This window comes from Typopeltis vanoorti, chromosome 16 (genome assembly GCF_054136105.1).
Source record: "Typopeltis vanoorti isolate ZY-2024b chromosome 16, IOZ_Tvanoo_1.0, whole genome shotgun sequence".
Lineage (NCBI taxonomy): Eukaryota > Metazoa > Arthropoda > Arachnida > Uropygi > Thelyphonidae > Typopeltis > Typopeltis vanoorti.
The window spans coordinates 74,651,008-74,667,669 of record NC_143564.1 but is presented as its reverse complement, the minus strand read 5'-3'; the positions used below and the strand labels follow the sequence as shown (position 1 = coordinate 74,667,669).

At 34.4% G+C, this 16,662-nt stretch overlaps 1 protein-coding gene across 1 annotated transcript in view; it reads right to left on the bottom strand.

Moving 5' to 3' along the window:
• The window catches only part of LOC150098133 (NBAS subunit of NRZ tethering complex-like), a 1,063,858-nt gene that overhangs the window by 361,017 nt on the left and 686,179 nt on the right, over window positions 1–16,662 (bottom strand). The window contains exons 37-38 of the mRNA XM_090406267.1: window positions 11,687–11,776; window positions 6,806–6,966 (exon numbers count right to left, since the gene is read on the bottom strand). Of these exons, the coding sequence (XP_090262393.1) occupies window positions 6,806–6,966; window positions 11,687–11,776 (251 nt within the window). The remainder of the gene's footprint in view (window positions 1–6,805; window positions 6,967–11,686; window positions 11,777–16,662) is intronic.

Here is a 16,662-nt window from a genome sequence, read left to right as displayed (position 1 = left end):
CTTAATATGCTCATTATATACCACTAATTTTTTTCAAACTGGAATCTTCTAGGCTACATATTTTGATATTATACTTATCCACCTACCAAGTATGTACAAACAGTCCAGTTGTGAAGTTACTTCATGTGCAACTTTGTCTGCTTACACTTGGATAATGGATGAAACCAATAATATAATTTATCATCATCATCATCATCATCAAATTCCTGCCATGTACCCTCAAGGGGTGTACAGGATATGACAGTACTACATGAAAAAATTACATCATTACTAACTTCCTATCTACAATTTTCCTCCAAATCAGTCTGTTACTTGTCAAGACTCCAACATTATCAGATCTTATATTTCTATCGTCTAAGGCACTTTGTACCGTATCAGTCCACCTATATCTTGGTCTTCCTCTGGGTCGTTTTCCTGCCAACCTGGCAGAGAACACTTGTTTTGCTAATCTTTCCTCTCCCATTCTATTTAAGTGACCATACCATCTGAGATTAGCTCTGCTAACGCATTCCTGGATGCTCACAATGTCAAGTTCTTTCCTAATATCCTCATTTTTAATATGATATTGCCATTGATGCCATCTGTTCACGCCTCTAATCTTTCTCAGGACTCTCATATCTGCGGTTTCTAGTCTTTGGTCAAGTGTTTTACTTCTGACCCAGCTCTCAGATCCATAAGTTAAAATTGGTTTGAACACAGTCTTGTATACAGCTAATTTAGTGTTCCGACTAATTTCTTTCTTATTCCATATGAATTTATTCAATTGACTTCCCACGATACCAGCTTTGCTGATTCTGTTGTCTATTTCTATATTTAGTTTACCATCTTCAGTAAAAATTGTGCCTAAGTAGCTGAAATGTTTTACATGTTCCACAGGTTCTCCATTCACAACACAGTTGACATTTTCAATGATTCTGCCTATTTTCATTGTCTTTGTCTTTTTATTGCTGACCTTCATACCATATCTATTACAACAGCTATTCAATTTAGTCAGAGAATCTTGCAGACTTGTAGCGGATTTATTTAGAAGTATAACATCATCCGCATAAAGCAAAGAGCTGACATTAACATCTCCAATTTTGATATCAGGTTTAATACCACATTCCTTCATAATGTGATCCATATAGATAATGAATAACAGAGGGGATAACGTACCTCCTTGTCTCACACCAGATTTAACATTAAACCATCTTCCTGTACTTCCTTCAATTCTAACTGCTGACTCACAACTCAAATAAAGACTAAGTATTGCTTGATATAATGCCCCATTGACACCATATAACTGCAGCGTATTGAATAGCTTCTCTCTTGGCACCTTGTCATATGCCTTTTCCAAATCGACAAAACTTAAATACAGATCTTTGTTATATTCCCATGCTTTCTCGACTATTTGTCGTAAAGTGAAGATCTGATCCTGACAGCCTCTATTTGGCCTGAATCCAGCTTGTTCTTCACCAAGCTTTTCTTCCACAATTCTTCTCAACCGTTTCTCAAGTATACTTGCATAGATCTTGCCAGGAACACTCAGTAGGGAAATACCTCTGTAATTCTCACATTCAGTTTTATTTCCCTTTTTATATATGGGTACTATGAGAGCTCTACTCCAATCATCAGGAATTCGTCCTTCTGTCCAGGCTTTCTGAACTATGCTGTGCAGCCACTGTAAGACTCTTATACCACCATACTTCAGCATTTCTGGTCGAATATCATCTACTCCTGCTGCCTTTCCACATTTCAAGCCTTTGATGGCTTTTTCTACTTCAAGTATGGATATGTATTCCTGACTGCATGCCTGGTCAGTGTTTTTTATCACTGTGCTGTCATCACTGCTTGTTTCATTTAGCAGTTTTTCAAAGTAATTACTCCATACTTCAAGGATATCTTTTTCTCCTGTTTTCATTTCACCTTTATCATCTCTAATTCCTTTTACAGCACTCTTTCCTCCATTCCTAAGCTTCTTCAACAACCTCCAGAATATTTTGCCACCTTCTTGATATTTATTTTCTATATTCTTGCCAAAGTCCTCCCATGACTTTTGTTTAGCTAGTTTTACACACTGTTTAGCTTTCTTACATTTGTCTCTGTATTCTGTAAGAGTAAAAGCTGACTTATTTGCCAGGAACTTTTGATATGCTTTCTTCTTTTCCTTCACTGCCTCTTTAACTTCCTGTGTCCACCAGGGAGTTCTGATTTTTTTATCTTTGCACACAACCTCACCACATGCCTCTCTGGCAGAATCAATCAATGTTTCCTTCAGAGTTTGCCACTGAATCTCCAAGGTTTGATTCCTGTTCTCAAACTCTTTCATTTTCTTTTCAATAATATTTCTGTATTTTAGTCTACAGTTTACATCTGAGAGCTGCTCAACTTTTATTCGCTTTAAAACTTTCTTACATGTTATTCTTTTCAATATGAAATTCAATTTTATCCTGCTCAAGACTAAATAGTGATCACTTCCAATTTCAAATCCTCTGTACACTCTGGTGTCCTGCACCAGGGAGAAAACATCACTATCAACAATAACATAGTCAATGAGACTTTTCTTATTCCTAGCCTCTTCTCTCCATGTGAATTTGTGCACATTTTTATGTTGGAACATGGTGTTAGTAATAACCAGTCCATGTCCTGAGCAGAAATCCAACAGGTATTTGCCATTATTATTAGCTTTGCTCTTTTCTCCAAATTTTCCCAAAATATTTTTGTATGTCTCACAATCATTTCCTACTCTACTATTTAGATCCCCAACAAGGACCAACTTTTCCTTTTTCATTGTGTCAGTTGCTTTTTCTAAAGCCTCAAAAAATTCCTCCACTTCTACCTTAGTAGAACCTTCTGTGGGACCATAGGCACAAATAAGTCTCATTGTCCAGTTCCCCATTCTCATATTTGCCCACATTACTCTACTTGAGACTGACTGCCATTCAAGAAGATTAGCCTCGTATTTTCTGTTGAATACTATGGCTACTCCTTCTTTTCCTTGATTGTCATTGCCTGAATATAACATTTTGTATTTATTGCTCAGAAAGATCTCACCAGTTTTGGTCTTTTTTGTTTCAGTCACCCCTATTATGTCGATCTGGTACTTATCTAATTCCTCAGCTAGCTCCATTTCTTTGCCATTCAGGCTTCTTACGTTGATAGTACCGATCTTTAACTCTGGTGATGTTGAGTTGGGGTTTGTTTTCAGATTTGTTCCAGTAGCTGACTTTTCGCTGTTCGCCCTGGTTCCCTGGCGAAAACAACGGGGGCCTTGTTTAACCGGGCGACGCCCCAGCCGGCATGAAATTTTGTCATGTTGTACCATCATTTTTTTTATTTTGGTTTAACCAATAAGAATACAATTTGGTCGGCTAAATCCCAAATTGCCAGCCCATCCTCGTTCGTTCAGTATCAAAGTAGATACCCAACAGGGTGCACCACGAGAAGGTGAGGATTGGACATTAGGTCAGAAGCCCTGGTCGGTTCTCCGCATTCCTTTAAAGGCTATGTGGAGGTCTCCTCTCAGTTATACAGCTTTAGCATTTTAATTTATAGCATAACCAAGTACAAAGACTTACACCTACCAAGAGTTAAATATAAAGAATATAACTCAGTGACATGAGATTACTGTGGTACTGAATAGTGTGTTTTGGCTCTCTCTCTCTCTTTTTTTTTTTTCTCACCTGGTCTCTGACAAGAACAGTAGGCTCATGCATGCTGGAAGGATGGTCTTTCACTGCACAGAGCACAGGCTTGGTGCAGTGGTGGTACTTGCCTGTGAATGTGCTGAGGTTTCTCACAGTTTTCAGGTGAAGCCATCAAATAAACAAACACTTTAGACATACAATGACCCTTTTGGAGAAATGACAAGTTTACAGCTTCTGAAGAGTTGCCTTTCTAAGGTCACTTCCTAGTTTGAATATTTACTCTGCCAGGTCTATGATAAAAGCCAACTGTTCAAAACAACACTCAGACCAGTGAAATCGATTCAATGCATTAATCAAAGGTGAATATGCATACAGGTTCTGGGGCAGAATCCAAGTCTTTACGCCGCAGTGCAAGCCAAGCCAACTCCTATGCCAAAGGTTTATTCTCAGACTATCTAGTAAAATTCAGAAGTCATATTTCCATATGACAACGTTTGGCAACTGGCATATGGAAATATGACTTCTGCATTGCTTCAACCTTGGTATCACCTCTGGGTCTGGCTCCCACTGAAGAGACCTCAATAAAGGTTGAAACCGGTCTGGGTAGTAACCCTTCAAATAATTCATAGTATTATACATGTCTATAATAAATTTAGCTTAATCCTTTATCCAAGTGTATGCAAACAAAGTTTGCACCTGAAGATACTTCAGGACTGAGGCAACTCATAGCAAAGATGGACCCAGCTCTCATCACTCCTTGTCTTAGTATCTTCCTTAATGAAAAGCACATCTCCTTGCGAATATGTATAATGCTATGCATTAAGGGAAGGGCCACTACCCAGACCGGTTTCAACCTTTATTGAGGTCTTCCCTTTAACGCATAGTATTATCCATATCATCAATGAGATGTGCTTTGCATTAAGGGAGATATCAAGACAAGGAGTGATGAAAGCTTGGTCCACCTTTGCTATGAGTTGCCTCAGTCCTGAAGTATCTTCAGGCGCAAACTTTGTTTGCATACACTTGGATAAAGGATTAAACTAAATATATAATTTATTTAGTTTAATTTATTAAGTGGCTATATTAAATTTAGATATTTATTATATACACTATATGCTCCTGTGTCCTAAACCAGCATAAAGATATTGCAATCAAAAGTAACAGTCAATGAGACTTTTCTTATTTGTTGTGTCTTCTCTTCATGTGAATTTGTGTACATTTTTTTATTTTGGAACATGGTATTCATAATGACTAGTCCATGCTCTGAACAGAAAACTCCAAATTTTTGTAAAGCATTCTGTACCAACTTTTTCTTTTTGAACTGAATTCCTTAATGACTCAAAAAATTTCTCCACTTCTTGCTTAGTAGAACCTTCTGTGGGACAATAGATACAATGTCTCATTGTCCAATTCTCCATTATGATGTTTGCTCACATCACTCTACTTGATACCATCTACCATCTAGAAACACCTTTTTTTTTTCTTTTTTTTTTTGAATGTTGTTTAGTTCCCTTGAACAAAACTATGAATCTCATTTAGTGTCAACCTTTTAATGAAAATTTCAATTTCAGGAAAAGAAAATAAGCTGGAAAAAGGACTGGCAAGTAGGGTGTGTGGTGAAGGGCAGACTTTCCTGCTGCCAAAAATTGCTTCACAACTGCAGCAATACATGAAGGTGTACTGTTGTGAAGCAGGAACCAATTGATGTATTGGAACAATACCAGTCTCACTTGATTTATTCTTTGTAATAGGTGATGCAAAATGTGTTTATAAAATTCCACGAACTTGTGATCATTAGGGATAAACTCAAGATGAATAGCTTCTACCACATCGAAAAAGATAAGGAGCATTGTTTTTTTTCACTCGATTTTTGAAAACACAGCTTATTGTGTTTTGGTCAACTTTTTCTCTCACACGCACTGCACTCAGTCACTTCATTACAAGATCATACATGAAATACTACATTTCATTACCAGTAACAGTTCTGTTCCAAAAAGATTAATCTTACTTCTGCCATTCTTAATAGAGAACTTCATCACTACTCTGCTCTTCAATTGCATCAGTTACAGCACACACACACACAAAAAAAAACTTTCACAAAACACAAGTTAACTCAACTACCAAATACAGGATACTGATACTTGGTTATGTAACAGTTGAAGATTCACTACAAATATTTCAAGTATTGACTAACATATGGCATGTACCATACTCTTGCAGCAAGTTTTATTGCCAATGATTCGTTGAATGCTCTGACAAAAAAACTGTAATCAAAGTAGGCCATTTCTGTATACCTCCACAGTAGCTATCAATTTTTCTCTGTTGCAAGTTCCACTAGTGTTGAATTTTACTCTTCCTTTTTATCCATATCTCTGATGTGTTCTAAAATGCATATATCCACTGCCTTGTCTCCCACATAGCAAATTCCACTTGAATTTGTAGGATTGATCATTCTCAGTGTGTATGTGTGGTGTATTGTGAGGTTTTGTAAGACAAAGGAAATTGAGATGTTATTTACTGGGTAGAAAATCACTTGTATGCATAGTTTATGCAATACCTTTGAAATCTATGCCCGTGATGGATTTTTATATGATGTATTGATGATGATATATGATGATATATAACTGATCGATTTGTTTTTTTAGAAGGCTTTTTTTAGGATGTTCTCTACCATTTTTTTTATTATAACCATTTTTTGTAAGGATAAGATTGCATTGAATTCTTAGATTTTCTCTGCACTGTTGGAAATGTCATATGTTCTGTCTTGTAGGGTTTTCATAGTGCAATTTTTTTGAACAGATATGACACTTTCAGTACAATTGAAATATCCTTCTATCCTTCCATATAAGGGTATTTCTTACATGGTAAAAAAAAAGTACACAAGGCAAGTGATATTTTCCATTATGGTTTTTTTTTTTTAAAGTTCTTAATTGAAGAAACCACTGATGCCAGCAATAAGCAGGAAATGATTTAAACTGAAGAAAATTTGAATCTCTGTATGCTCCTAGTACAACTAGTACGTGATTATATATCTTTGATTTCTGAAAAATTGGAAAATGATGTTATGATTTTAAGCTCTTTGAATTCAACATAGCAGAATTAATCTCATTTACTTTTAAAAATAAATAAATGTAAAGTAAAAATAATGGATAATTATTAATTTTATCGCTTCAACATACTTGACAGCATCCTTCCAAAACTGTTTACTTCCTACTGTAGCAAGTACAGCTTTAGTAGTCTGGGTTGTATTCTGCAATACTTGTAATGTCTTCTCTCCTGTGTGCCAAAGAGCACTACTAGCTGGATCTTTATACAGTTCCATTTCAGTGCCATCTCCATTCTGATAACAAAAAATAAAGAATCAAAATAAAAATAAATTATACATTAATTTCACACTGATAACTAGCCTATTTAATAAAAGCTGCATGAAAAATGAAACTAGACTACTATATTAAACTTCTCTAATGCCACAAACATTCTTCAAATTAGTAGGCAAGTTGGTTTAATTCTTCATCCATGATGCCTGTGGTGAGGTGATAAAAGGCTATGTTCATAATCATATTTATAAGTACTCAAGTATTTTTCAGCACACAGAATTCAGTAGCAGAAAAATTACATGGAGATAATTTGCTTCTAAAGAATGAAGTGGCAACTTTCAGACAGATTGCATTCGATATTAAGCGAAAAATCAAGATATATGGAAAGGATATAGGTACGACAGCACACTTGTAACCTTTAGCTAACACAATAGTCTCAGCATAGGACAAATGGCATACAGAAATGTAAATAACACTTTTTATTAGTAGGAGTGTCAGCAGTCAATTTTTGCTTATGATATACTGATTTGCATTACTGCATCAGTTTTGTATGAATGTCTTTCATAAGAGCAGGTCAATGATTGTTTTGAAACATGCAGAACGACATCCAGTAATTCATCAATGAGAATAGCTGAAACGTTTCTTTCAAGATTTGAAATACTTGATTATCAGATGCTAAATCTTATTTAGCTGCTCAAAGTTAGTTCTGCATTAAGGAAAAACTTGCACAAGTATAAACCACATGAACAAAGGTAGTTGAAATAGTCTTTCTAAATCTAACAAACATAGAAATAACTTTTGTATCGCAATATTTCTTGACTTGGGAGATTGCAAAACATGAGAAATACTCTGTCAAGAAGAGGTATACATGGAACTACAAGGTAGGTGATTATGACAACCTTAGGAGGAAGCTTAAATCTGTGTCTTGGCATAAAATATTGCAAAGTAAGGATGTGTAGTGCATGGGAGATAATTAAGAGTCATCTAGAGGAAGCAATATTAAATTGTATACCTAATGTAAGGAGGGTTAATCAGGCAGGAGTTAGATGGACAAGGAATATCATTAAGCATGAGAGAGGAAGAAAATGCTGTGGATGTATATAAGGAGAAAGGTGTCCAGCAAACTCATGAATAGAACAAGACTCAGACAAGAAAGGTGATAAGCATGGCAAGGAAGGCTAAATTAGTGGTGGTAGACAGAAAGTTAAAGTTTAGAGGACATACTGCTAAAGTTGCTAAGTTAGCCCATAAGATTACTTGGCTAAAATGATAAAAAGAATCCAGCCAAGCAGGCCAAAGGAAATTCCAGAGAGTTCTTTCATTAAATGGCAAAGAGAAAGAATGACTATGGAAGATTAACCTTCATGAGTTGGTGATGATGGTCATGAGGTGACAAGCAGATAAAATAGTTGAGTTACTGAATAACCATTTCGCAAGGGTATATCATCCAAGTGAGGTTTCTTGTGACATATGTGACAAACAGTGATGTGGAAAGAGAGATGGATGAATTGGAGCTGCTAGGATTTTGCAGAATCTCAATGTAAATACAGTTGTGGGATTAGATGGGATATCAGTTCGGGTTTTGCAGGAATGTGAAAGGGAAATGGCAATGCCTCTGACTAGGCTATTTAAGTGTCAGCTGTGGTAGAGTTCCAAGGGAGCAGAAAGATTGCAAAATAATTCCCTTGCATAAGGGAAGTTGTTCTAAGACTGCAGTAGCAAATTATAGACCAATCTGTATTTCAGGTATGGTGATAAAAGTACTGGAAAAATTTGTCAAAAAGAGAATTCAAGATATGATACTGTATGAGGGATAACATGGCTTTGTGTATGGTCAGATATGCCTTAGTAATTTACCAACTTTTTATAATAGGGTAACAGCTGAGTTGAATAAAGGAAATGCTATACACGATGATTATGATGGTTATTGCAAATTACAAAGGCATGTGATAGAATACTACATGGAACTCTGTTACACAAATTAAAACAAATGAAGATGAATATGACGCCAGTTATGTGGATAAGAGGGCAGTTGATGAACAGATAACAAAAAGTGGTATATGAGGACAGTATCAAGGCAAAAAAACAGGTGCCTAGTGATGTGCCATAAGCCTGTACTGGGACCACTACTGTTTGATTTGTACATAAACAATATGGGAAATAACTTGAAAGGAAATATACATTTGTTTGCTGATAATGCAAAATTAGGTAGAGTATTAGTTAACTGAGGCAATGTGGAGAGCTTGCAGGATGATTTAAAAAGTCTGTCAGAATGGGCAAAAGATAATGGGTATCAAAATAGATAACTTTCACATTTCTCCACATTAAAATGTGGAGAAATGTGAAAGTTATGTATTTTGGGATAAACAGATTACAAGTTGTGTACCACACTGATGGAACTGTTCTCCAGGAAATAGATGAAGCTAGAGATTTAGCAGTGGTGGTAGACAGAGAGTTAAAGTTTTAGAGGGCATACTGCTAAGTTAGCCCATAAGATTACTTGGCTATTGAAGAACACACTAACAAGTAGAGAAAAGAAGTTGTTATTCTTCTTTATAAGGTCTTGATACATCCACATCTGGATTACGATGCTCAAGTCTGGTCAAGCTGGGTTTCTTGGGGATGAGGAATCAGTGGAAAAGATTCAGAAGTGAGTGACTAAGATGGTGAATGGTCTGTGAAATGTTTCCTATGACGATAAATTGAGGGTTGTGTGAATTGCATAATTTGGTTGATAGAAGAAAAAGAGGGGGGTATGATAGAAACATTTAAGTTGCTTAAAGGGTTTTATAGGATAGATGGGAGAAATGTTTCAGCACTTGGCTAGAGGTCTTCATAACAAGAGGTCTTCCCTGAAAGCTGAATAAAGTCGTTTTTAGTAGAGGATGCGAGGACTAGAATTTTTGCTTGGAGAGTTGTGAATGAGTGGAATGGGTTGCCAGTTGTGAGTGCTTTGTCTGTTAATGGGTTTAAGGAGAGGTGTGATAGACTGTGTGACTAGTTTGGGTCTCCCACGATGAGTCTTCGGACTCCACGGACATTATAATAATAATAATAATTTATTATTATTATAATGTATAATATTTTAATTTGAAATATATTATTATATATTTCAAATTAAAAACTTAATATCCTTTACTGGCTATGAATAAAAGAAAGAATGAAATAAACATTTTCCTGTGCTCAAAATAACTGACAGATGATCATTTTAAAAGAAAAATTTGAAAAATTTATATATAATTATGATAGGTTGAAGATTTGTGGGTTGGAGAAATTGGTTGATAGATGAAGGGTTTCTATAGGATTAATTCAGAGGATATTTTTGAGAATAGGACTAGGGGACATCCATGGAAGCTGGGCAAGAGCGTGGTTAGTAAGGGTGTTAGAGCTGGGTTTTTTACTTTTAGAGTGGTGAATGAGTGGAATAAGCTGCCAGAGTCTGTTGTGGGTACTATGATAGTAAATGAGTTCAAGGCAAAGTATGATAGACTGTGCGAATGTCGAATAGTTGTGATGGACAAGATGTTTAGGGCCTCCCTCGATGAGTCTAAGGACTCCTTGGAGTCGCCCGTTATTATATATAAAACAGATGAACATGAGTAAAAAGAGAAAGTTGCATCACTGCTGAAAATGTTCACGGTGTGAAGTGACATCAAGCAATATGAGAATAGTTTGGAAAAGCGGTTTTGTTAAATTGTGTAAATGATTGTTTGCTTCCCCAAAATAACTGGATAATATTATTACAGAAACAGCCAGCAGCAAGAGCTTCATTTAGATGAAATGGGAAATACAAATGCTTGTAAGTTACTTGAATAGCATTCAGAAGACCTTAGTAATGATGATCCTTAATCTATATGAACAGCTTGCACATGAAAACACAGAACACAAAGGTGAAAGAGATGAAAATGTGAAGGTGAAGAACTGAAGAAGAAAGCATAAAAGAATTTGATGCAAGGTTTCACACTTGAGAAACCTCTAAAACAACAACTAATGGGTGGTGATACTAACATCAAGAGAAGTACTTAAGTCTACAGAAACTTGGAGATAACTTTTACCTGCTACTATCAAATGCACATAAAGAAAGTATACTATCAAATGCACACATACATAATATAATACACACAAAGAAAGAAAACCAAGGAAAAATTACCCTGTGGAAATATTTCTCAAACACAGTTTTCCCATGGTAAATAATAAACTTTTAATTAATTTTAATTTTTTTTTTTTTTTGTGGCTCCTACTGATGAAAGGTTATATGCAACCAATAATGCATTTTGTACCATGTTATTTTTTTTTCTCTTTATATCAATTTCATATATTTTTTTTTTTCGTATTTTTATTATTATTTTTTTTTTTTTACATAGCCCAGAAACTCTGCTCTACAGGCCTGATTTTTATACTCCTTCACAGTTATATTGCAATCAATTTAAAAATGGTAAAAAGAAATGTGGTTTAAAAAAAAAATTAATATAAAATCCATGGGCAAATTATAATTTTTCATACTGAATATTATAATCAATTAGTACAATATATATCAGTTACATTTATCGTGGTGATTTCTATGGATATATTATCATATTAATCGATGAATTAATAGTATATGTGTAAGTGTGTGTTTGAGAGAGAGAAGGGGGGATGAAATAAGATAATTTTATTATTATTATTATTATAAATGAGTGAAACAAGATAAGCATTTTTTTTTAATTTTCAGCAAAAAGTGTTTATTTTACAAACACTACATACATTCAGATTTGATATTCCAAAATCCTCCTCAGAATTTGCTTCCTCTTTAAAATTATCTCCCATTAAGAACTTAATGCGATTATATGTCACCTATAATGAACAGTAACATTCAAATTTTGTAGTATTATATATATATATATATATATATATATATATATATATATATATATATTAGGATATTAGGATAACCAAGCAATTTTATATGCTTGGTTATTTTAGCACCTAATCCCAAGTATGCAAACAATTAAGTTTGCGCCTGAAACAAAGTTCAAGTCTAAAGATGGTACAACACCAGGGCAACTCATTGTAAAGGTGGGTAAAGCTTTGATCACTATTCTTAGTATTTTCCCATAATGTAAAGCACATCTCACTAGAAGATGTATACTGCAATGCATTATGGGTGGGGTCACTACCCAGACCGGTTTCAACCTTTTTTGAGGTCTCCTCAGTGAGTAGCTAGACCCTAAATACCAAGGTTTTAGTAATACAAAGCCCTATCAACTTTACCTATATAAGTTGCAACAAGGTGTATTAAGTTTTAATAAAAATCTCTGGAGGAGATATTGATGGGAATAAATTTTTAACTTGGGTATATTGTATATTAGGATATTAGGAGACCTCAAAAAAGGTTGAAACCGGTCTGGGTAGTGACCCCACCCATAATGCATTGCAGTATACATCTTCTAGTGAGATGTGCTTTACATTATGGGAAAATACTAAGAATAGTGATCAAAGCTTTACCCACCTTTACAATGAGTTGCCCTGGTGTTGTACCATCTTTAGACTTGAACTTTGTTTCAGGCGCAAACTTAATTGTTTGCATACTTGGGATTAGGTGCTAAAATAACCAAGCATATAAAATTGCTTGGTTATCCTAATATCCTAATATACAATATACCCAAGTTAAAAATTTATTCCCATCAATATCTCCTCCAGAGATTTTTATTAAAACTTAATACACCTTGTTGCAACTTATATAGGTAAAGTTGATAGGGCTTTGTATTACTAAAACCTTGGTATTTAGGGTCTAGCTACTCACTGAGGAGACCTCAAAAAAGGTTGAAACCGGTCTGGGTAGTGACCCCACCCATAATGCATTGCAGTATACATCTTCTAGTGAGATGTGCTTTACATTATGGGAAAATACTAAGAATAGTGATCAAAGCTTTACCCACCTTTACAATGAGTTGCCCTGGTGTTGTACCATCTTTAGACTTGAACTTTGTTTCAGGCGCAAACTTAATTGTTTGCATACTTGGGATTAGGTGCTAAAATAACCAAGCATATAAAATTGCTTGGTTATCCTAATATCCTAATATACAATATACCCAAGTTAAAAATTTATTCCCATATATATATATATATATAATACTACAAAATTATATATAATATATATAATTAATTAATACCTACATAATAAAACAATAAAATTAAAGTAATAAAATTTAAAAAGAAATATATTTCTTCAGGTACTTTCATATTTTCACCATTATAACTTCTTTCTTGTACATATCATTCTGTCAATTGCACCATTAGCAAATCACTCCTTCAACTCCAAATCTTTTGCTTTTAATTTAAAAATATATAAATAAATAACCTGAAGATTAAATCCAAATCAAACTTGCACACAGATTCATATCCCAGGATATCATGTATATAACTTGTTTTACCAAATAACTATTTTCCTCATTAAAAGACTGTCTTCAGACACCCTTATAACCAAAAGAAAAATAATTTTAATTTACAAAAAAAAAAAAAAAGAACAAAAATTTACGCAACATGAAATCAATATATATAACTTGACTATACAAAAAACTCCATTTCTTCAGATCACAACTTTAAACAGTTGGTGGGAGCTTAGATGTTTAGCCTCCATTCAGTTGCCTAGTTATTTTCATCATTCACAAAGAAGGAAAACTAACACAAAAATTGCTTCCTATAAAACAGCAACATAAATCACTAATTCTTCCTACATTTCAAATCACAAAACAATGAATATGGAATATCTTATCTTCATTCAAAACATTTCAATAACTTGATTCACTTTCTATATGAAAGTCACTGCAAGCTTCACCAAATAAATTACTAAAACCATATGAAGTTTTATCAGTCCAGAACAAATTTACTTTCTTTATGAAAGTCTCAGAATACTTCATTGAAGGAATAACTAAAACCTTGTGAATAGCTATAAATTGGCTTTCAGACTTATTATCCTCAATAAAACAACACAAATTTTACTGACTGATTTCTATATGAAGTAGAAAGCAATAAAGTTTTCTTCATTTTAACCAAATAAATCTTATATGGATTAATGACTACAATAAATTTCACACTTCTCTTCTTCAAAGGATTTAATCTCTCAGTCTTCCTTCTTTTTTTTTTTTTCATTTCTGTTCAATCTTCGTATATTGAAAACACAGAAACAAACTACTACGATTCTCTCTCTGCAGCTCTGTTTTTCCCATATTCTGAACACATGTACAGAAGGAGGAAAACAGAACACAGAACTTGAAACTAAATTCCAAATGAAACCTCCATACACATTTGTATCTCAATGAATTAAGAGATTAAGAATTAAGAAATTGAACCACTCCAAGTTGAGAGAGAAATTTATTAATAGTGCAACTGACAGCATGCAATATTGTGGGTTGCACTATTAATAACTAACAGTATTACATGCACAAGAAAAGAATGAAAGTTAAAAAAAAAAAAGAGAGAGAAAGAGAGAATATCCCTACACACACACACAGAGAAACAGAGAGGGTACAGTTCACTGACAGGATTAATAAAAGAATCTTAAGTAATTAAGGAACTGAGTGTTGAAAATGATTCTAATGATTCAATAATAATAATTTATTATTATCAGAATGGTAAATGACTGGTAAGAATGGTAAATGATCAAAGGTGTTTGTTGCAAATTTTCAGTCTATCTCAATTATTTTACTGATCTTACAGTAAAAAAGAGAGTAAAGATTTCATGAGGAGTAGTGCAACAGAAGGCCTTTGATGATCTTAAGTCTATTTTGAAAAGCCACATATTTGATTCACTCTTAGTTAGAATCTGAGATTTTTATATTTTGGCTGATGCATCATAAAACTGCATTGCAGCCCATTTGAAAATAAACTGAAGTCAGTAGCATTCTTCAGGCAGAAAACTTAACAGTTCAGAGAGAAATTTTCCCACAAAAGATGAAGCAATGGCCCTAATTTATCCTCTTCAGAAGCTTAACTATTTATGTGGTGAGGAAACAGCACTACAGTCAGACCATAAGCCTATGAGTTGCTTAAATAACATCAAAGATAAAACCAGAGAATTATCTGATATGTTCTTCAAGTCAAGTTAAAGAACATGACTTGAAAACGTCTTATTTACCTGTCATACAGAGCTTCCATAGCTCAGTCAGTATAGGCAAAGCCCTTTGGTCGGAAAGACCTGGGTTCAATTCTGTCAGTGATGTGAGAAACCTTTATCTGGTCTCTTTCAATAAAAGGTAAGTTAGCCAGTCTCATATGGAGGTAGGGTTTTTTTTTTTTTCATCCAGAAACTTGAGTTTTTCATTCCCCAGAACAGGCAAACCAGCCAGTGAACACATGGATTATAGTCATGAATACGTCTCAGCTATATGCCGGTCACAAGCCCGGATAAAATTGGGGGTTGGGGAAAGCAATGGCGAACTACCCTGTAAAAATCTCACAAGGAACACTTTGTGAGCAATGCCTACAAAGATCAGATCTTCCTTTTCAGTTTTCTGACGGTAAGTCAGAAATGACTGAAAAGGAAGATCAGATCAGACCTGTCACACAAAATAGTTGCTAACTGCATTTCTAGAGTTCATAGGGATGTTATGAGCAATTTGATGCTACAAATGAGAACAAGCCTGATCACTATTATAATTATTACACCCTACATGGAGTTCAGAGACTCATCGTGGGAGGTCATTCAAAGAATATCAATTCTATCACACTAAAGCAGCATTATGATGTAGTCTTTACAACACTTACAATATGGCCTATAAACTTCAGTCTACTGTCAACCATCACTCCCATTTCCTGCCATATAGCACTATCAATACACACAGTAATTGTACACAGTCTTATGTTTGTGATCTACAAAATGCAACACACCTTGCACTTATTAATATTAAAACTATAACCCCACTCCTCTGTCTAAATCTATTCAAATCTTCGTAAAGGGAATTTAATACCAGTAAATAACCCTACTAATAATGGCAGGAAGAAAACAGAATTTATACACCTGCTAAGAGATAATTACTTAAGGCATCATGTAATGGAAGGGACTAGAGGTTGGAGAGTATTGGTCACAGGATCAGAGGAAGTAACCATAACCAAGGTGACCACATTGCCTCTGATTGGTGAAAGTGACCCTACAGTCTTGGGAGATTGAAAAACATGAGGAATATTCTATCAAGAAGAGGTATCTGTGGATCTACAAGGCAGGTGATTATGAAATGCTTAGAAAGAAGCTTAAATCTGTACCATGGAATAAAACACTGCAGGTTAATGGATGTTAGTAGTGTATGGGATATAGTTAAGGATCATCTAGAGCAGTGCTTCCCAAACTTCTGGATGTCAGGGCCCCCTTTGGAAAAATTAAAATATTTCACAGCCTCCCTTGAAAAAAAACCGTAATATGGACATATATTATTATAATATTTATTGTATTTATATTCAATACAAAACATACACAGTGAACATTGCAAAAATCAAATGAAAATATTACATTTTTAGCATCTTACATACACGTTATCTCATATTTTTATATAGATAAATATACTGTTATTGTACATTTGCAGTACAAGCACATGAAATGTAAAACAATTAGTAATAAAGAAAGAATTAAAAACATAAAAGAAGTTTAATAACAATTTAATGTAATGGATGTGTTTTAATACTGCTACACAAAAAGTCAATATCAAGTGAAATATTTGAAACTGCAATTCCTAGATTTCTGCACT